At 45.9% G+C, this 23194-nt stretch overlaps 1 protein-coding gene across 2 annotated transcripts in view; it reads left to right on the top strand.

Annotated features, from left to right (window-relative positions):
* adgb (androglobin) overlaps positions 1-23194 on the top strand; it is a 213904-nt gene that overhangs the window by 85166 nt on the left and 105544 nt on the right. For both annotated transcript variants that reach the window (XM_033026113.1, XM_033026114.1), the window contains 4 exons: positions 10848-10980; positions 12214-12309; positions 14342-14479; positions 20008-20067. In XM_033026113.1, the coding sequence (XP_032882004.1) occupies positions 10848-10980; positions 12214-12309; positions 14342-14479; positions 20008-20067 (427 nt within the window). The remainder of the gene's footprint in view (positions 1-10847; positions 10981-12213; positions 12310-14341; positions 14480-20007; positions 20068-23194) is intronic.

Here is a 23194-nt window from a genome sequence, read left to right on the forward strand (position 1 = left end):
GTGATACGAGAGATGAAGGGCATGTTTGCCCGGAATGGCATTCCTGACTCGTCAGACAACACGAGATAATTTGACTGCTGAGTTTCGCTAGTTCAAGGATGAATGGGAATTTGCCCATGTCACCTCAAGTCCCATAAATCCACAGAGCAATGGGCAGGTGGAGTGATGTGTGCAAATCATGAAAAATATCATGAAGAAAGCCAAACGCAGCGACCGTGACCCGATGTATGCCAGCCTCGAATACCGCAACACCCCTCTTGACGGGACATGCGGTTATGCCCGCTCACAGCTACTGAACAGGAGACTGATAAGAAGCAAATTGCTGTCGCCTTTATCGCTCCTACATCCCCATCCTGTCCCTCCCATGGGACCACAACTAGCCGTCCGGCAAGAAAACAGGCAGCATACTTCAATGAGAAGCCAAGTGCCAAGCTGCTGCCACGCCTGGAGTGACAACAACAGGTGTGGTTTTGACCCCACCCATCCGAGTGGCAATGTGGCCAGAGCTACTCCATTTCGACACTGAGCGGTACTGAGTACTGCAGAAACAGAAAGGGCATACGACCTGCGCACGAAGCAGCTGAGCAATGCTCTGGCAGCATGCAGCAAAAGAGCACGAAAACTCTCCCAGACGAGATGGAGAGTCTCCCAGACAGACCGAGTCTCCCAGACGCGAGGGAGAGTCAACCAGATGGAGGGGCCCCTCTCTCAGACGGGGCAAGTCTCCCAGACTCAAGAAAGCAATCACAGGCTGCATCACAAGGTAATGTGGTGGGGGAACCTGCTCGCAGCGTGCCAAGCCACACTCACACACAACAGAAATACAACACAGAACGAGTCGGAAATACGACTCGAACGAGAAGTGGGCGATTGTCAATACCTCCAACTTGACTTGTAATGTAAAATAGTTAAGCAATGATTTTATAGTTTTGTAGTATAATGTTCGATGTATAAGGAGCACTGTATTAATTGTGGTACATTATCCACATTAAATTGATTAAAACTTAAATCTATTACTATTGAAAATAGTTTGTATTGTACATGAATTTGTGACCCCAAAGTTGAAGGGGGAGATGTGATATAAGTGCTAGTGCCATCTTGAAACATTTGTACTCGTCATCAATGTGTAAATGCCAGTGCCCTCTTGAAGCCAGGAGTAGAAGCTGCCAGTTTTGCCTGGATCTCGTGACTGATGACAACTGACCTTCTAGTAGTTTCTGTTAGTTGTTGGAATTAAACTCTTCTTACAAGATGTCGGACGTGTATTCATTGTGCTAGTCACAACAGGATCATACAGCAGACATTACATGGTGTCAGAGTGAAAAAAATGGCAGGACTCGTGGAATCAAGAGCTATGGGGAGAAGGCAGGCACAGGTTATTGATTGGGACGATCAGCCATGATAACAATGAATGGTGGTGCTGGCTCGAAGGGCCGAAAGGCCTCCTCCTGCACCTATTTTCTATGTTTCTATGACTCAAGCCACCGGACCCACTCTCCATGCAAGGGAACTTAGCCAAGAATTATAAGGACTGGATAAGGGCATTCCAGCTGTACGAGACGGCAACAGAGCTGACAAGTAAGCCAGATAAGATTCGGTGTGCACATTCCTCCACATGGCGGGGCCGGCCGCTCAGCAGATTTATGAGACCTTTCAGTTCGCCCCGGAGGAATGTGAGAAGTTTCAGACATACTGTGAACCAAAAAAGAACTTAACTGTCACAAGATACATCTTTAATGCACGTAATCAGTGGCGAGGGGAGACGTTCTCCAGCTACCTGACTGCAGTGAAGTCTTTAGCTAATGATTGCAAATTTGGCATGACTCGTTGCCGCAAAACAGAATAGTCTGCGGCATCACCAGCCAGCTGCTCCGGGAAAATCAACTCCAATGCGATGACTAAACACTGGAAAAATGCAGTGACATGTGTATGATCGCCAAAGCATCAGCCGAGCACGTGAAACAGATTGCCCCAACCACCATCGCCACCGAAGAGATAGTTGATTATTTGAAACGAGACAGCACCAGTCGGCCATGGGGCCGGGGCCGAGGCAGGTATTCGCGACCCAGCCAACCACACATAGAAATCCGTAATTATGGTAATGATGCCGTCTGCCGGTCATGCACCCACGTGCATAAAACCAACTGCTGCCCCTCTCAGTACATGAGATGTCACACATGCGGAGAGATCGGGCATTTCTCCAGATCCCCCGACTGCCCGAGAAATAGAGCACCCAACAGCCGTCCATGTTCCTGACAACATGACCAGCTAATCAGACAGAAGGACGGGGACAGGAGCCGTGGCGTCCGCGACATCGAATTCGAGATGACTGTTTCACCGCTGCCTGAGCCAGTAAATGATGGCTTTGATGTATTCTATATTGACGCCGTGAATGATTCGGCGTGTGAATGGGGACAGCAGTGCAGCATTTACAATGTGGACATTGAGTTCAAACTTCACTCTGGAGCTCAAGTTGACATCCTGCCAGAGAACGTTCAGAAAGACTGGTCTTGCCTTAATGAATACTAATGTAACAGTAAGGTCGTGCTCAGGACATACGATGAAACCTGTGGGACAGGCAAAGGGGAACGTTAAATTAGGTAAGAAGGAATATAGTGTTGTCTTTCAAATAGTGAGGAGGGGATGTGAAACCCATATTTGGGAAACTGACGTGTGAGAAGTTAGGGCTTCTTGTGCGAAATGAGGTGGTTGATGTTGTGAGTGCGAGCCCATCATACACTGCGAAAATCATTGAGGAAAACCGCGAGCTTTTCCAAGGGCTGGGAAGGCTAAAATAACACGAGTACAACATAGCGCTGCAGGAGAACGTGTAACCTAAGCTAAACCCACCCCGCACTATTCCCTATAAGCTGAGGGATAAGGTCAAAGTCGAATTAGAGCGCATGGAAAGCTTGCGAGTCATAAAGCCCGTGAGCGAACCGACAGATTTGGTGAATTCAATGACTGTTGTTAGCAAGCTTAATGGCGAAGTCCGCATATGCCTTCACCCATGTGACCTCAAATGCGGCCATTCGTAGGGAGCATTTCCCAAGGCCGACATTCGAGAACATTGCAGCCCGCATGCCGAAGGCAAAATGGTTCTCGAAATTTGAATCTACAAGTGGGTACTGGTAGTTCCAACTGAGCGACGACAGCTCGTGCCTGACCACATTTAATACTACCTTTGGGAGATATCGATATCTCGTGCTTCCATTTGGAATCTCATCCGCAAGTGAAATTTGGCAGCGGGCGACGAAGGAAGAGTTCGGTCATTTAGAAGTGGTGGAGATAATCGTTGACGACATTCTCGTTTGGGGTGAGAACGCAGCCCAGCACAACGCAAGGGCGAAAGCCCTACTCGCGTGTGTGAAAGAGTCCGGCCTAAAGCTCAATTCCAGAAAGTCAGTAATGCGCTCAAATGAGATTGAATATGTGGGACATGTGTGCAAACGTTCTTGGGGATGGTGACATACTTGGGGCCAAGTTTATTCCGAACCTTTCGTGGATCACCGCCCCACTTAGACACCTAACAGAAAAGGGTGTAGCATGGCATTTTGGGCAGAAACACAGACATGTAGTAGACAAGCTGAAGCGCCTTCTCACATCGCCACCCGTGCTCAAAACGCACGATTTGAACGCGTCCGTTTCAATTGTCACAGACGCTTCCAACGCGGATTTGGAGCGGTCCTAAGCAACATGAGAGACCTGTTGCCTAAGCATCACGAGGTGTGAATGCGGCCGAGCGCAACTATGCGACTATAGAGAAGGAGCTGTGCGCCATATTGTATGCATGCAGAAAGTTTCATGACTTCATTGTCGTTCTGATCACAAGCCACGGCTTGCTTGCTAAGCCGCTACACAAACTAAGCCCCAGACTCCAGGGCATGCGAATGCACCTGCTACCGTACGACCTGGAGTTATGATGGAAACCGGGACGTGAAATGTTTGTCCCCAATGCTGCGGAAGAGCACATCACACTGACAAACGTGATACATGCTATAGAAGGCATCCAACACATGTCAGACGAGCGCCTTGCACAGTTCAAGGCTGAAACAGGAAAAGATCAAACCCTGACACTGCTGTGCGAGTACATAAGAAAGGGTTGGCCTAGTAACAAGCGTGATCTGCCCTCGGACTTGATTCCGTTTCATGCATACCATGATGAGCTGGTTGAAGTAGATGGATTAGTCTTAAGGGAAAACCGAATCGTAGTCCCCCAAAGCATGCACCGGCAGATGCTGAACGCGATACATGAATCACATCTGAGAGCAGTGAAACTAAAACAATGAGCCTGCAATTTATTTCCGTGGCTAGGAATGAATGCACAGATCGAAGACACAGTGGGAACTTGCTCGATATGTCAGGCGACTAGGAAAGCACAAGCAAGCGAGCCGCTACAACTGCACTTCATCCCCAGCAGACCCTGGTCTAAAGTCGGGGCAGACATCTTCCATCTGGATGGAGTAGACCATTTGCTAGTAGTGGACTATTACTCCAAGTACCCAGAAATAGCGCAACTGCCAGACATGAGGTCACATTCAGTGATACGAGAGATGAAGGGCATGTTTGCCCGGAATGGCATTCCTGACTCGTCAGACAACACGAGATAATTTGACTGCTGAGTTTCGCTAGTTCAAGGATGAATGGGAATTTGCCCATGTCACCTCAAGTCCCATAAATCCACAGAGCAATGGGCAGGTGGAGTGATGTGTGCAAATCATGAAAAATATCATGAAGAAAGCCAAACGCAGCGACCGTGACCCGATGTATGCCAGCCTCGAATACCGCAACACCCCTCTTGACGGGACATGCGGTTATGCCCGCTCACAGCTACTGAACAGGAGACTGATAAGAAGCAAATTGCTGTCGCCTTTATCGCTCCTACATCCCCATCCTGTCCCTCCCATGGGACCACAACTAGCCGTCCGGCAAGAAAACAGGCAGCATACTTCAATGAGAAGCCAAGTGCCAAGCTGCTGCCACGCCTGGAGTGACAACAACAGGTGTGGTTTTGACCCCACCCATCCGAGTGGCAATGTGGCCAGAGCTACTCCATTTCGACACCGAGCGGTACTGAGTACTGCAGAAACAGAAAGGGCATACGACCTGCGCACGAAGCAGCTGAGCAATGCTCTGGCAGCATGCAGCAAAAGAGCACGAAAACTCTCCCAGACGAGATGGAGAGTCTCCCAGACAGACCGAGTCTCCCAGACGCGAGGGAGAGTCAACCAGATGGAGGGGCCCCTCTCTCAGACGGGGCAAGTCTCCCAGACTCAAGAAAGCAATCACAGGCTGCATCACAAGGTAATGTGGTGGGGGAACCTGCTCGCAGCGTGCCAAGCCACACTCACACACAACAGAAATACAACACAGAACGAGTCGGAAATACGACTCGAACGAGAAGTGGGCGATTGTCAATACCTCCAACTTGACTTGTAATGTAAAATAGTTAAGCAATGATTTTATAGTTTTGTAGTATAATGTTCGATGTATAAGGAGCACTGTATTAATTGTGGTACATTATCCACATTAAATTGATTAAAACTTAAATCTATTACTATTGAAAATAGTTTGTATTGTACATGAATTTGTGACCCCAAAGTTGAAGGGGGAGATGTGATATAAGTGCTAGTGCCATCTTGAAACATTTGTACTCGTCATCAATGTGTAAATGCCAGTGCCCTCTTGAAGCCAGGAGTAGAAGCTGCCAGTTTTGCCTGGATCTCGTGACTGATGACAACTGACCTTCTAGTAGTTTCTGTTAGTTGTTGGAATTAAACTCTTCTTACAAGATGTCGGACGTGTATTCATTGTGCTAGTCACAACAGGATCATACAGCAGACATTACATGGTGTCAGAGTGAAAAAAATGGCAGGACTCGTGGAATCAAGAGCTATGGGGAGAAGGCAGGCACAGGTTATTGATTGGGGACGATCAGCCATGATAACAATGAATGGCGGTGCTGGCTCGAAGGGCCGAAAGGCCTCCTCCTGCACCTATTTTCTATGTTTCTATGACTCAAGCCACCGGACCCACTCTCCATGCAAGGGAACTTAGCCAAGAATTATAAGGACTGGATAAGGGCATTCCAGCTGTACGAGACGGCAACAGAGCTGACAAGTAAGCCAGATAAGATTCGGTGAGCACATTCCTCCACATGGCGGGGCCGGCCGCTCAACAGATTTATGAGACCTTTCAGTTCGCCCCGGAGGAATGTGAGAAGTTTCAGACATACTGTGAACCAAAAAAGAACTTAACTGTCACAAGATACATCTTTAATGCACGTAATCAGTGGCGAGGGGAGACGTTCTCCAGCTACCTGACTGCAGTGAAGTCTTTAGCTAATGATTGCAAATTTGGCATTACTCTTTGCCGCAAAACAGAATAGTCTGCGGCATCACCAGCCAGCCGCTCCGGGAAAATCAACTCCAATGCGATGACTAAACACTGGAAAAATGCAGTGACATGTGTATGATCGTCGAAGCATCAGCCGAGCACGTGAAACAGATTGCCCCAACCGCCATCGCCACCGAAGAGATAGTTGATTATTTGAAACGAGACAGCACCAGTCGGCCATGGGGCCGGGGCCGAGGCAGGTATTCGCGACCCAGCCAACCACACATAGAAATCCGTAATTATGGTAATGATGCCGTCTGTCAGTCATGCACCCACGTGCATAAGACCAACTGCTGCCCCTCTCAGTACATGAGATGTCACACATGCGGAGAGATCGGGCATTTCTCCAGATCCCCCGACTGCCCGAGAAATAGAGCACCCAACAGCCGTCCATGTTCCCGACAACATGACCAGCTAATCAGACAGAAGGACGGGGACAGGAGCCGTGGCGTCTGCGACATCGAGTTCGAGATGACTGCTTCACCGCTGCCTGAGCCAGTAAATGATGGCTTTGATGTATTCTATATTGACGCCGTGAATGATTCGGCGTGTGAATGGGGACAGCAGTGCAGCATTTACAATGTGGACATTGAGTTCAAACTTCACTCTGGAGCTCAAGTTGACATCCTGCCAGAGAACGTTCAGAAAGACTGGTCTTGCCTTAATGAATACTAATGTAACAGTAAGGTCGTGCTCAGGACATACAATGAAGCCTGTGGGACAGGCAAAGGGGAACGTTAAATTAGGTAAGAAGGAATATAGTGTTGTCTTTCAAATAGTGAGGAGGGGATGTGAAACCCATATTTGGGAAACTGACGTGTGAGAAGTTAGGGCTTCTTGTGCGAAATGAGGTGGTTGATGTTGTGAGTGCGAGCCCATCATACACTGCGAAAATCATTGAGGAAAACCGCGAGCTTTTCCAAGGGCTGGGAAGGCTAAAATAACACGAGTACAACATAGCGCTGCAGGAGAACGTGTAACCTAAGCTAAACCCGCCCCGCACTATTCCCTATAAGCTGAGGGATAAGGTCAAAGTCGAATTAGAGCGCATGGAAAGCTTGGGAGTCATAAAGCCCGTGAGCGAACCGACAGATTTGGTGAATTCAATGACTGTTGTTAGCAAGCTTAATGGCGAAGTCCGCATATGCCTTCACCCACGTGACCTCAATGCGGCCATTCGTAGGGAGCATTTCCCAAGGCCGACATTCGAGAACATTGCAGCCCGCATGCCGAAGGCAAAATGGTTCTCGAAATTTGAATCTACAAGTGGGTACTGGTAGTTCCAACTGAGCGACGACAGCTCGTGCCTGACCACATTTAATACTACCTTTGGGAGATATCGATATCTCGTGCTTCTATTTGGAATCTCATCCGCAAGTGAGATTTGGCAGCGGGCGACGAAGGAAGAGTTCGGTCATTTAGAAGTGGTGGAGATAATCGTTGACGACATTCTCGTTTGGGGTGAGAACGCAGCCCAGCACAACGCAAGGGCGAAAGCCCTACTCGCGTGTGTGAAAGAGTCCGGCCTAAAGCTCAATTCTAGAAAGTCAGTAATGCGCTCAAATGAGATTGAATATGTGGGACACGTCATCTCGCAAGCAAGCTCATCTCGTGTCAGCAGTGTGTGACAAATGCCATACCCGACAATGAAGGCTGAAGTGCAAACGTTCTTGGGGATGGTGACATACTTGGGGCCAAGTTTATTCCGAACCTTTCGGAGATCACCGCCCCACTTAGACAGCTAACAGAAAAGGGTGTAGCATGGCATTTTGGGCAGAAACACAGACATGTAGTAGACAAGCTGAAGCGCCTTCTCACATCGCCACCCGTGCTCAAAACGCACGATTTGAACGCGCCCGTTTCAATTGTCACAGACGCTTCCAACGCGGATTTGGAGCGGTCCTAAGCAAGATGAGCGACCTGTTGCCTAAGCATCACGAGGTGTGAATGCGGCCGAGCACAACTATGCGACTATAGAGAAGGAGCTGTGCGCCATATTGTATGCATGCAGAAAGTTTCATGACTTCATTGTCGTTCTGATCACAAGCCACGGCTTGCTTGCTAAGCCGCTACACAAACTAAGCCCCAGACTCCAGGGCATGCGAATGCACCTGCTACCGTATGACCTGGAGGTATGATGGAAGCCGGGACGTGAAATGTTTGTCCCCAATGCTGCGGAAGAGCACATCACACTGACAAACGTGATACATGCTATAGAAGGCATCCAACACATGTCAGACGAGCGCCTTGCACAGTTCAAGGCTGAAACAGGAAAAGATCAAACCCTGACACTGCTGTGCGAGTACATAAGAAAGGGTTGGCCTAGTAACAAGCGTGATCTGCCCTCGGACTTGATTCCGTTTCATGCATACCATGATGAGCTGGTTGAAGTAGATGGATTAGTCTTAAGGGAAAACCGAATCGTAGTCCCCCAAAGCATGCACCGGCAGATGCTGAACGCGATACATGAATCACATCTGAGAGCAGTGAAACTAAAACAATGAGCCTGCAATTTATTTCCGTGGCTAGGAATGAATGCACAGATCGAAGACACAGTGGGAACTTGCTCGATATGTCAGGCGACTAGGAAAGCACAAGCAAGCGAGCCGCTACAACTGCACTTCATCCCCAGCAGACCCTGGTCTAAAGTCGGGGCAGACATCTTCCATCTGGATGGAGTAGACCATTTGCTAGTAGTGGACTATTACTCCAAGTACCCAGAAATAGCGCAACTGCCAGACATGAGGTCACATTCAGTGATACGAGAGATGAAGGGCATGTTTGCCCGGAATGGCATTCCTGACTCGTCAGACAACACGAGATAATTTGACTGCTGAGTTTCGCTAGTTCAAGGATGAATGGGTATTTGCCCATGTCACCTCAAGTCCCATAAATCCACAGAGCAATGGGCAGGTGGAGTGATGTGTGCAAATCATGAAAAATATCATGAAGAAAGCCAAACGCAGCGACCGTGACCCGATGTATGCCAGCCTCGAATACCGCAACACCCCTCTTGACGGGACATGCGGTTATGCCCGCTCACAGCTACTGAACAGGAGACTGATAAGAAGCAAATTGCTGTCGCCTTTATCGCTCCTACATCCCCATCCTGTCCCTCCCATGGGACCACAACTAGCCGTCCGGCAAGAAAACAGGCAGCATACTTCAATGAGAAGCCAAGTGCCAAGCTGCTGCCACGCCTGGAGTGACAACAACAGGTGTGGTTTTGACCCCACCCATCCGAGTGGCAATGTGGCCAGAGCTACTCCATTTCGACACCGAGCGGTACTGAGTACTGCAGAAACAGAAAGGGCATACGACCTGCGCACGAAGCAGCTGAGCAATGCTCTGGCAGCATGCAGCAAAAGAGCACGAAAACTCTCCCAGACGAGATGGAGAGTCTCCCAGACAGACCGAGTCTCCCAGACGCGAGGGAGAGTCAACCAGATGGAGGGGCCCCTCTCTCAGACGGGGCAAGTCTCCCAGACTCAAGAAAGCAATCACAGGCTGCATCACAAGGTAATGTGGTGGGGGAACCTGCTCGCAGCGTGCCAAGCCACACTCACACACAACAGAAATACAACACAGAACGAGTCGGAAATACGACTCGAACGAGAAGTGGGCGATTGTCAATACCTCCAACTTGACTTGTAATGTAAAATAGTTAAGCAATGATTTTATAGTTTTGTAGTATAATGTTCGATGTATAAGGAGCACTGTATTAATTGTGGTACATTATCCACATTAAATTGATTAAAACTTAAATCTATTACTATTGAAAATAGTTTGTATTGTACATGAATTTGTGACCCCAAAGTTGAAGGGGGAGATGTGATATAAGTGCTAGTGCCATCTTGAAACATTTGTGCTCGTCATCAATGTGTATATGCCAGTGCCCTCTTGAGGCCAGGAGTAGAAGCTGCCAGTTTTGCCTAGGCCTCGTGACTGATGACAACTGACCTTCTAGTAGTTTCTGTTGGTTGTTGGAAATAAACTCTTCTTACAAGATGTCGGACGTGTATTCATTGTGCTAGTCACAACAGGATCATACAGCGGACATTGCAGAGTGGACAATTGCACAGCAATTTGCAGAAATTTGGAACTCAAACCATTTCTGTCCATATCCCAACCCATAAAAGTGCTGGGTTATCTAGTAAAGATACATCTGATTAGTATTGTTCTCCCAGCAAAGTCTCGGACAATCTTTGAATTCTCACCGACCCACATGAACCCTATTATAGTTGGATGATAACATTTCAATGAAGTAATGGCTTACCAAGTTAAATCCATTATGAACTAAGTTTATAAACACTAGCATCCAAAACAAAATAGTGGGATCTGCTATCGTGAAATTTCTAAAGGTAATTTCTCCAAATATATGGGTTCAGTTCTCTAATTTTAAGCTGAATTCCATTGTATTGTTTCCAACAATTTTATTTCCCTTCCCACAGAAAGGAGCAACAGAAAGTTAAAAAAGGTGCCCCCCCTATCATGACAGCTGTGACTGAAATCGATGAAACACTGGATCTGATTCAAGAATTTGAGGAAACCATTAAGCCTATAGAACCACTTACCAACAAAGAGGTGAAACAATCCATTTCCAAATTAAATATCAGGATTCCAAACTATCTCGCAAATTAAGATAGATACAAATGCTGGAGTGTCAAAGCGGGTCAGGCAGCATTTCTGATGAAAAGGAATAGGTGACGTTTCGGTTTGAGACCCTTCTTCAGACTGAGAATCAGGGGGGAGGGAAACTATGATAAGATATGATAAGGTTCAGAATAAATCAGGCCTGGCACTGATGTCTAAAGAAAGATGGAGCCCACTATGGTTCATCAGTGGCTGTGGAAGAGGTGATAACGAAGGTATATATAGATGTGAATAGTGGAACTGGCAGGATGACTAGGGTGGGGGAAGGGGCAGAGACAAGGAATGCAGGAGTAACTTGAAATTAGAGAAATCAACATTGGTTGTAAGCTGGCCAGTCACACTGATCACATCCATGTCTCCTTTCACTATCAGCTCTTCCACTGCTAGCAATGGACCATTGTTACGGCCCTCCTGGACTTTGGTTGGCCATCTAGTGGTTATTCTGTGAAACGTTTTGATTGGCCATCTAGTGATTACCTTTGTGAAACGTTTTGGGTGGCCATCTTTCAAATTTAAAATCAAACCACCACAAACCGCCATCCTCATCTCTGTCAAGACATAGACAAAATCTAGTGCCATCCTCATCTCTGTCAATCCCTAACACAGCATTGTCTTTTCACACTTTATTCCATTACACTCTCAAAATACACAACTGCCTGTTCCTTTGGAGGGAGATGGAAGGAGTGTTTAACTCGACTGAATAGCTGAGCAGCCTGTGTTCAGTGAAGGCAGCACAACCATGGTTGAGCAGTGATCTTAAGGAGGTGCATAATATCATGAGGGAATAGATACAGTGAAAACACAGGCATTTACCCATGATAGGGGAATCAATAAACAAAAGAACATAACAATATGTTTAATGTACGAAGAGCAAGATTTAATACAAATGTGAAGGGTATCTTTTTCACTCAGAGGGTGGTGTGTATATGGAATGAATTGCCAGAGGAGGTGGTTGAGGCATATATAATATTAGCATTTAAAACACATTTAGACAAGTACATGGATAGGAAAGGTTAAGAGGGATTGGGCCAAACACAGGTAAATGAGACTAGCTTGAGATGTGGCACCTTGGTCGACATGGGAAAGTTGGACCGAAGGGCCTGTTTCCATGCCATATGACACTATGACTCCATAACAAATGTTAATTGTGTACTTGTGTTATAGATTTCCCAAGCGGATGAGAGCAAAACAGGTGAACTTTCCTCTATACCATCCTTAGTTCATAGACAACAACTCAAGAAGAATGTTGAGAACAAGAAGGTATTTACATAGAATTATGATAAGATTGCAACTGTTTATTAATTCATACCATATGTATATCCTGAAGAAAGTTGGACAATCTAGAATCTCAGCCGCTTTAATATATATTTCGTTTTTACTGAGTCCGGTATGCAGTTACAACTCTACTAATTCCAGTAAAATAAAATGTCTGTTTTGCTCCTTTAATAATAATGCCCTTTGCATGAAAATAACTTTCCATCAGTCCAATATTTAAAGATTCCTTACAGAAAAATCTTGGGGGGGTTTTTTGTGACTAATGATGGATCCCTCAGGGCACCAATCAGAAAAAAAATCATTTTCTACTTTTGTTTCATTTCCAGCATTTAATTTTTTATTTCCTTAATTTATTTAGTTTTTCATTTAAATCTACAAGATCCTTAAATAATTTTGACATTAATTGACCAAGTTTTGGCCGATCAAGCTGATCTCAACCAGTCAATCCGATTGAGGTAACCAGCCAATGTTAGTTAAAACCTATATTCGATGCCAACCATCCTTGCAAGCCAAAAGCTCACATCATGCCAATACCTGGTACCCTGCAAGTCAACACAACATTCAAAATAATACTCTATTCCAAGTCACATTGGAGTAAAGGAAATACCCTTGCAATGTTTCATGAAGTGATATGAAGCTTAACATACAAGACCTAATATATAGATCCTTTTGCATTGACCCATTTAAAAGATTGAGATTTCCGACCACTACTTAATCTAATTAACATTTGCTGAAATGATATTCCGGACTGAATTGTATTCCTTCAATATTCACAACCATTCCCCTATGCAGAAGTATGACACTGCATGCAGAGAATGATCCCTTTAATTCCCTTTGACTTCAGTTCTAATTTGGAATCCTTGTGACATTCAGTTGGATGCTGTCTTGAAGACATTTCATGCCACACTAGGATTTAGCTTTTTTTTGTCCAAATTTTATGCAATGCAAGGTGTAGTTGAGACAATTGGTCGGGCAAACTGACACTGAGCACGATAAGCAGTAAAGATCCATTAATGGTTTGGTATATCTTAAATTGTGCTGCTAGTAATTTAGAATAGACTGATGGGCATTAATTTGATTTCCCCCCCCCCAGTATTTTGTGAACAGGACATACCTGGGAAATTGTTCATACCATTTGGTAGATGCCTGATTTGCAGTTGTACTGGGACAGTTTGACTGGATCCATGGATAGTTCTTCTCCAAGGCAACACATTACAAACGACTCCAAGGAAGCCTAGAAATGAGTTACCAATATGGTGGCAATTTGGCAGAGTTATGAGCTTAACCATTGGTTTTAGAATTGATTCATCCTGCCTGATGCATGCTGCTTGCAGTATTAAGTATACAGAAATTTCCATGTTGTATTTCATCTCATATCACATAGATAATTGTTCACCTTACTGTGCCACCTGCCCTGAATCCTGCCTTTATATCTCTTTCCAAATCATTCCCCTCGCCTTCCCCCTCTCCATCTCCATCTCCATCTCCATCTCCATCTCCAACTCCAACTCCAACTCCTCCAACTCCAACCAACTCCAACTCCTCCACATCTAACTGCCTTAACATAATCCAGTGCAATAATTCATTACCAGAGTATTAACAACCCCTGTCCTATTCTTGTAACTCACCTCATAATTGTACTTGATTTGGCTCCCTATTAGCCAACCCAAAGGAGATTGAATTATGAAATGCTCGAAACACTCACATGTCAAGCAACATCTGTGGAATGAAACACAGTCCGAGGAAAAGGATAACACCGGGGGGAGTATGGGTTGCAGGACCTATTCAGCCAAATCCAGATCAAAGATTACGGAAATCGTATGTTAATCAGATAAAGATTAGTTTTTCCAGAGTTTAAAAAAAGAGTAAATAAGTCTTATAAATGGGATTTTTGTTCTGGATAAGTTGGACTGCCTTCCAGTTTGCACAATAACAAGATTGTTATCCAAGAGAGTGAAACATGTCCCTCCATCAAGTATGATCCTGCTTTAACAAAAGCCATTTTACGCATTTTCAGGAGACACAGCCTGAAAGCATAAAGTCAGCTGGTCAGCTGTCAGCCAAACCCCCCACCGCTAAAAGTCGACACGGTAGTCCAGCAAGTCGGCATGGAAGTGGAAAAGCTCATCAAGGCAGTACAGCAGAAAATAAAAAAGTGAGTAAGGTTGTTGAAATTGAAGCAGAAAACCAAATCTCTGCTAAAACCATCCATCGCCTTATGGCCACCGTAACTCTTTGCAGTCATAGCTGCCACTGACTTTATGGCCTCATTGTGCTTGTGTATCATAAGACATTTCAAATCAGAGATATTTGGAACTAGTTGAAAACATTTCTTTTTAAGTTGTTTTAAAAAATAATAAGCATATTAATCTGATAATAATCAATTAAAATGCAGATTACAGTGAAATATAGAAAAGTAACCAAACTGCTGCTACATCAGTGTTTCAAAATATTTCAAGAAGCAGATTTTAGTATTTGACAATATTTTGGGATGGCAAATTATTTTTATAAAGTTTATAAAGTTTGAGAATCAATTGATTTAATTATTTCATTATTAGAACAACTTTTAACAATAGCTTTTTAATAAATTTAAGAACAATTTATTTCTTGACAGAAATTTATATCTGCAAAGTAGATATAAAAAAGCACGAAACAAAAGTTTTTCACTGTACCTCAGTCCAATAAACTAAACGGAACTAAAGGTATTTTTCCTGATTTCCCAAACTAAAATCATTGAGTTCCGATTAATAAAAATAGACACAAAGTGCTGAAGTAACTCAACGGGTCAGGCAGCATCTCTGGAGAAAAGGGTGGATGACGTCGCACATCCTTTTTCTCGAGATGCTGCGTGACCTGCAGAATTACTCCAGCACTTTGTCTATCATTGGTATAAACCAGTATCTGCAGTTTCTAGTTTTATGGGTTCCAATTAAATTTTTCACAAATAATTCTGTTCAGTATGCCTCATCTCTAAAATTTCAGTGATGAGTTCCTCTACTTTAATGAGCCTTTACCGTGCCACATTGTCATTTAATATAGCACAATACTAGTACATATCATAGTTATCATAGCCTCTCCATATTCCATCCAAGAGAAAGTTGCTAGTTACTGCAAATCTGCCATTAATTCATTCCTTTCCATAAACAAATAGTTCTGGGTGGCCTATTGACCAAGTTGTAGGTATACTACAAAACTTACCTTCAGCGGCGCTGCAGTTCTGTCACTGGCCGTGTGCGCGACTTTGGCTCCTTTGAGGGGGGGGGGGGCCGTGTTAAAATGCGGTTTTCTACCGCCTGTCCTGGATATATTTTCTCGGGGAGCTAGTTAACGCTGAAGATTTGTTCCGACTGCCGTTTAGTGAAATTTTTTTTTTTTAATCGTTGGACCATTTCAGCGCTGGAGTAAACTAAAAAGCCGCTTCTAATGCCGTGAATGCCGACAACGGGGACGGATTTCAGGTACGGAACAGTGAAAGGAAAGCCGTTTATTTTACATATAAACGTGCTTCTTAGGATGACCGTAATCCACATTTTACGTTGCGAAACGGTGATTTTGGCCCAATACGAACCGGCAGTATTTTCCTGCTGATATGGGGTTTAAATTCACCGCAACCGCAACGTTCCAATCGATCTCGTTCCACAAAATCCCACTCGCAAGATGATTTAAATGGCCATTAATTTACAGGAATTAAACACTAAATTCCTTCCATTTGGCCTATAAATTCATGATGAGATTTAAAAATCATGTTATATTGTGAATTCTTGTGTGATTGTTATTTGGACACTTAGGCTATTTAAAAATGTTAATCTTTTCTTAAGAAATGGATAGATGTTTAGATCTAGTAATTGAATTTTGTAATTAGCTTCAATTGGGTAACAAACTAATTATATGCTTTAATTTCAGGTCATCCAAGTAAGATTGTTTCATATTTGTTTCAGAATGCTTCAATCTACAATAACTGAAAATTTCATTCAGTTCTCTTAATTTTTAAGAAAGTTATGGGCTTTTGACTGTCCTCGATCACAGCTTTTGTGTTAAGTCAATGGAAACGCAATAGGGAACAAGATGCTAATTTCCGAGTATGAAAATGGCCATAGCTTTTTTAATACTGAAGATATGAAAGTGAATTAGGTGTCAAATTAACTTATTTTTATGCTTTATCTGATGGGATAAATTGCAGACTTGATTTTTTAAATCTCAAAATTTTGTAACATTGCTACAAGTTGGTGGACAAAGACCTTACTGTTCAATCAGTTTCTCTGCATCCCATTAAGCTGTCACTTGAATCAGCTGATTGTACCATTAACTCTTAGGCTTAGTTGAGTTTAGTTTAGATATGCAGCATAGAAACAGGCCCTTCAGCCCACCAAGTCCACGCTGACCATCAATCACCCATTCATGCTAGTTCTATGTTATGCCACTTGTGCATCCACTTCCTACACACAAGGGCCGATTTGCAGAGGGCATTTTAACCTACAAACCTGTACATTTGTGGGATGTGGGAGGAAACCAGAGCACCTGGAAGAAACCCACCCGGTCACAGGGAGACCTTCACACAGACTGCCCCCGAAGTCAAGATTGAACCTGGGTCTCTGACACTATGAGGCAGCAGCTCTACCAACTGTGCCACTGTGCTGAACAAGCCCAATGCAGCCTATCCATTTCCATCTTCAGCTGCCGCCTGGTCTGCTGAGTTCCACCAGCACTGATTTTTGCTCAAGATTCCTTCAATTGCACTCTCTTGTTTCTCCAAGTCTAATAAATCAGTAAATTCTGTAAAATGCCAAATCAGTTGGTTTGTTTGAAATTGTCAATATTCCAGCACAAACCACTTGAAGCCAGGCACATCTTATTCAGTTTGTAAAAGCAAATTTCAATGTTTAACTTCTAATTCAACATACTTGTTCAGTACAACAAAAATATAAGCATTCACTAATGAAGGACAATTTGCCCTTAGGTTGCCCTCATGTATGACTTGTGAAGATGTTCTTGAAGCATGGATTATCCCCTTTCCACTATTACGAGAGGTGCTCTGACTCCTTTTAAAAGCAAAGCCAGTGAGGACATTCATTGCCATTCTGTTGAGATGATATAATATGTCCCCTTGGTAACCAAACATTACTCCCACTATTCCATTTGTTGCACTTTCCACCGTTCCCTGGTATCTTCAAGATGAATATCAACAGCCTAATCTTTGTTTGGAAGAGTGAATGTTTATACAAGAATAAGGTTGGATCTTATTAAAACATCAAGGGAGTATCAAGGACAAAAAAGACTAGTCCCAGAATAAGTGTTGCTCATTTAAGATTACTCACAAAGAGTTGTGAATCTTTGAAAATCTTTGTTCAGAAAGTTGCTGAAGCTGAATCCTTGAATATGTTCAAACGCAGTAGAGATAGATTTTTAATCAACGAAGGAATCAAAGATAAGGGAAGAAGGTGGGAAAGTGAACAAGAAAAATTGAATCAACTACTTTTTTTCTATTGTGTAGGAAGGAACTGCAGATGCTGGTTTAAACTGAAGGTAGACACAACAAGCTGGAGTAACTCAGTGGGACAGGCAGTATCTCTGGAGAGAAGGAATGGGTCATGTTTCGGGTCGAGACCTTTCTTTAGTCTGAAGCTTTTTGTGTCTATCTTTTTTCTATTGACAGAGCTGCTCAAGGGGCCAAATGGCCTACTGTTCCTATTTATTAACGTTTCCCACAAAGGAAGGTAATGTTTCCTCCAGCTGTTATCAGGCAACTGAACCATCTTCCCAACAACTAGAGAGCAGTCCTGAACTACTATCTATCTCATTGGAGACCTTCGGACTATCTCTGTCTTTGATCGGACTTTATTGGCTTTGTCTCGCACTAAATATTATTTACCTTATTCCCGTTATCGCGTATCTGTGCGCTGTGGATGGCTCGATTGTAATCATGTATTGTCTTACCGCTGACTGGTTAGCACACAACAAATGCTTCTCACTGTACCTCAGCACACGTGACAATAAACTAAACGCAAACTAGAGTCAAACTCTTGGTTGCTGGAGGGCAAAAGTCCCAGCCTCTGGACAACAGTACAGAAGTTCTCCAGGGCAGTGTCCTGGGCACAACCATTTTCAACAGCTTTGTCAAAGACCTTCTTTCCATCATGATCAGAAATGGGAATGTTTGCTGATAATCGCACAATGTTCAATTCCATTTGCCACTCCTCTGCTAATGAAGCAGTCCATATTGCATGCAGCAAGATCTAGGCCACATTCAGCTATGGGCTTATAAGTGGCAAGTAATATTTGTATCACAAAAGCGTCAACCATTGACCATCTCCAATACAGGTGTAACTACATGCTCTTGACATTCAATGACATTATCATCGCTGACACCCCACCATCAATATCCTGGAGGTTTCAATTGACCAGAAACTAAACCTGATCAGCCGTTGCTGCAAGAGCAGGTCAGAGGCTGGGTATCCTATGGTGAGTGATTCATCTACTCGCACCCCTAGTCACCATCCACAAATTGCACTGCAGTTGGTCATCAAAAGTACTCTGACAGCCCCATCCAAACCTTCAACTTCAATTACCAACAAGGTCAAGGTCAGCAGGCACAATGGAACACAGCAATCTCCAGGTTCCTCTGCAGGTTATGCACCATTCTTGTCGGTACAGCGCAGACCTTCATTATTGCTGGATATAAGTCCTGGTACTCCATTTCCAAAAGCACTGTGGGAGTAGCTTCACCAGGCGGCTGCTTACACTGACTTCTCAAGGGCTAATAGGAATTGGCAATAAATGTTGCTGAAAGTGAATTTATAAAACTGCATCTCTATCAAATACTAGACTAAGTGGGACCCGTTGGGTCCCAGCATCACACGGGAGGGCTGGTCACCAATGCAATATTCCACCTCTCCACCAATTCCAATACTGCTCGCCAGGGGGGGGGGGGGGGCGGGCCTGTCTGTTGCGCTAGTATGGGTGTTGCGGGCTGAAGGTACTGGTTTCCAGAAGGCTAGTATAGACATTGTGGGCCGTATGGATGCTTGGGCAGGCATCCTACTGTTGCAACAATGTTAAAAGCCAAGCCAAGGCAGACATTTGGGCTGCAGACACCCGACAACCAAAATTAATCTTGTGAACACAAACCTGTCAAAAAGGCGAGGCAAACAATTGGGCTGCAGTCACCCGACAACCAAAATTCATTTTGTGAACACAAACTTGTTAAAAAAAGGCGAGGCAAACAATTGGGCTGCAGACACCCGACAACCAAAATTCATTTTGTGAACACAAACTTTTAAAAAAGGGCTGCAGCCACTTTACAGCCACATCGAGGTCACTCACCGTGAAGTAGACGTGCGTTCAGTGTTATTCGCAGCTTAGAGAGCCGTGACCCTCTCGCTTCCTGGTCTGGCAGAGACTGTGAGGCACGACACTTCCTGGTTTTATAGTCCCTCCCCCTGCCGCCAGCGGGGGCAGCAGAGAGAATGGGGAATTTTGTAAAAACATTAATATCTCTCATTTTTCATCGACGGAAAAAATCCTCCGCACACATACGGCGGAGGGGGGCTCTGAGCGAGGTGGCCAAAAATGACGGCCATAGGTGGCGGCGTTCTCTCGGAAATTGTAGCACAGTCGGCCAAAAGCGGTCAAGATCAGAGATTTTGTAATATAGATAAGATCAATTGTCATTTTGTATCTTTGCAGGAAGAATCTATAAAGTCACCTGCTAAAAATCGACAAAGTGCTACCATAGATCCTAATAAAGTGAGTTGCTACAGAGATTTTCAAGTAGGATATATGCATATGTAATATTTTTCTTTGCTTTTATGTAAGTTTTATTTCATGCTATTACCTGCCATCACAGATTAGTTTAAACACAGAAGATCAATTGTTAATGGCAGTTATAGTCATGATGTTATTCAGCGTGGAAACAGGCCCTTCGGCCAACTTGTCCCATCTACACTAGTCCCACCCGCCTGCATTTGGCCCATCTCCCTCTAAACCAATCCTATCCATGTATCCAGGTACCTGTCTAAATGTTTCTTAAACGTTGCAATAGTTCCTGCTTCAGCTGCCTCCTTCGGCAGCTTGTTCCATACACCTATCACCCTTTGCGTAAAAAGGTTACCCCTCAGGTTGCTATTAAATCTTCAAGAAGGAACTGTCTGCCCAGCCTTGCTAACCTCAGTGGCTGTTCCACTGACTCTCCCCCATCCCCCTCCAACTATGTCACCCCCGCTCTTCCCCACCCACATTACAGCCCTCTCACCCCCCCCCCCCCCACCCCCTGACCACCCACCACCCCTCCAACACCCACAACCCCCCCCCCCTACACATCGCCCTGTCCCCAGTCCACCCACCTGCCTTCCTCTGGCCCCAGCTCCCATCCCTGCCAGGTGTTCACCATCCCCCCCGACCTCCCCCTCTCCCACACCGAACGGTCTGTCCTCAGCAGAGGTCTTACCTTTGTCCCCTTCCGTCCCCATCTCAATGAGTTCCGCACCCACCATGACTTGGAGCGCTTCTTCCGTCGCCTCCGCCTCACAGCGCACTTCCATGGGAAGGAGTCCTCGCCCCCCAATGATGACCCTTTTTCCCGTCTCCAACGCACCCCCTCCTCGTGGAACCCCTCTCGTAAAGTCCCGGCTCTGGAACTCTTTATCCAGAACTGCCGCCGCGACGTCAACCGCCTCAACTTCTCCACTCCCCTGTCTCACTCCAATCTCTCCCACCCTGAACGCACTGCCATTGAATCACTCCGCAAAAACCCAGATTGGGTTATCAAACCAGCCGACAAGGGAGGTGCCGTGGTAGTCTGGCGCGTCGATCTCTACAAAGCTGAGGTCACGCGCCAACTCTCGGACACCTCCTCCTACTTACCCTTGGACCATGACCCCACTGACGAGCACCAGGCCACCATATCTAGCACCATCACCGACTTCATCAATTCCCACGCCCTGCCCGACCAAGCTTCCAACCTCATCGTTCCCCAGCCCCGCACGGCCCGTTTTTACCTTCTCCCCAAAATCTACAAACCCGGCTCTCCCGGCAGACCCATTGTCTCTGCTTGTTCGTGCCCCACCGAACTCATCTCCACATACCTTGACTCCATACTATCCCCCTTGGTCAAATCCCTTCCCACCTATGTTCTAGACACCTCAGACACTCTCCGCCGCCTCCGCGCATTCCACTCTCTAGGCCCTCACCCCCTCATCTTCACCATGGATGTCCAGTCACTCTACACCTCCATCCCCCACCAGGATGGCCTCAAAGCCCTCCGGTTCTTCCTCGACCAGAGGAGCAACCTATACCCAGCCACTGACACCCTCCTCCGCCTAGCGGAGTTGGTCCTCACCCTCAACAACTTTACGTTTGACTCCTCCCATTTTCTCCAAACACAAGGCGTAGCTATGGGCACACGCATGGGCCCCAGCTACGCCTGCCTCTTTGTCGGGTACGTTGAACAATCCTTGTTCAATACGTACCAGGGCCCCATCCCCGACCTCTACCTCCGTTACATTGACGACTGCTTTTGGGCCACCTCCTGCACCCACACACAACTGACTGACTTCATCACCAACTTCCATCCGGCACTCCAATACACCTGGATCATTTCCGACACGTCCCTACCATTCCTTGACCTCACCATCTCCATCGCAGGGGACAGGCTTCTGACTGACATACACTACAAACCAACTGACTCACATGGCTATCTGGACTACACGTCTTCCCACCCTGCCCCCTGTAAAGACTCCATCCCCTACTCCCGATTCCTCCGCCTACGCCGCATCTGCTCCCAGGATGAGACGTTCCACACCAGGGCATCGGAAATGTCCTCGTTCTTCAGGGAACGGGGATTCCCCTCCGCCACCATAGATGAGGCTCGCACCAGGGTCTCATCCATACCCCGCAACACTGCTCTCTCTCCCCATCCCCGCACTCGCAACAAGGGCAGAGTTCCCCTAGTCCTCACCTTTCACCCCACCAGCCGGCAAATACAACAAATAATCCTCCGCCATTTCCGCCACCTCCAACGTGACCCCACCACTCGCCACATCTTCCCATCTCCCCCTATGTCTGCCTTCCGCAAAGACCGCTCCCTCCGCAACTCCCTTGTCAATTCTTCCCTTCCCTCCCATGCCACCCCCTCCCCGGGCACTTTCCGTTGCAACCGCAAGAAATGCAACACCTGTCCCTTCACCTCCCCCCTCGACTCCATTCAAGGACCCAAACAGTCGTTCCAGGTGCGACAAAGGTTCACCTGTATCTCCTCCAACCTCATCTACTGCATCCGCTGCTCTAGATGTCAGCTGATTTACATCGGGGAGACTAAGCGGAGGTTGGGCGATCGTTTCGCCGAACACCTCCGCTCAGTCCACAATAACCTACCTGAACTCCCGGTGGCTCAGCACTTCAACTCCCCCTCCCATTCCCAATCCGACCTCTCTGTCCTGGGTCTCCTCCATTGCCAGAGTGAGCAACACCGGAAATTGGAGGAACAGCACCTCATATTCCGCCTGGGTTGCTTGCGTCCGGATGGCATGAACGTTGAATTCTCCCAGTTTTGCTAGCCCTTGCTGTCTCCTCCCCTTCCTTAACCCTCGAGCTGTCTCCTCCCATCCCCCCGCCCTCGGGCTCCTCCTCCTCCCTTTTTCCTTCCTTCTCCCCCCCCACCCCCCATCAGTCTGAAGAAGGGTTTCGGCCCGAAACGTCGCCTATTTCCTTCGCTCCATAGATGCTGCTGCACCCGCTGAGTTTCTCCAGCATTTTTGTGTACCTGCTATTAAATCTTTCCCCCCTCACCTTAAACCGATGTTCTCTGATTCTCAATTCCCCTCCTCTGGGCAAGAGACTCTGTGCATCTACCTGATCTATTCCACTCATGATTTTA

Source organism: Amblyraja radiata, chromosome 8 (genome assembly GCF_010909765.2).
Source record: "Amblyraja radiata isolate CabotCenter1 chromosome 8, sAmbRad1.1.pri, whole genome shotgun sequence".
NCBI lineage: Eukaryota > Metazoa > Chordata > Chondrichthyes > Rajiformes > Rajidae > Amblyraja > Amblyraja radiata.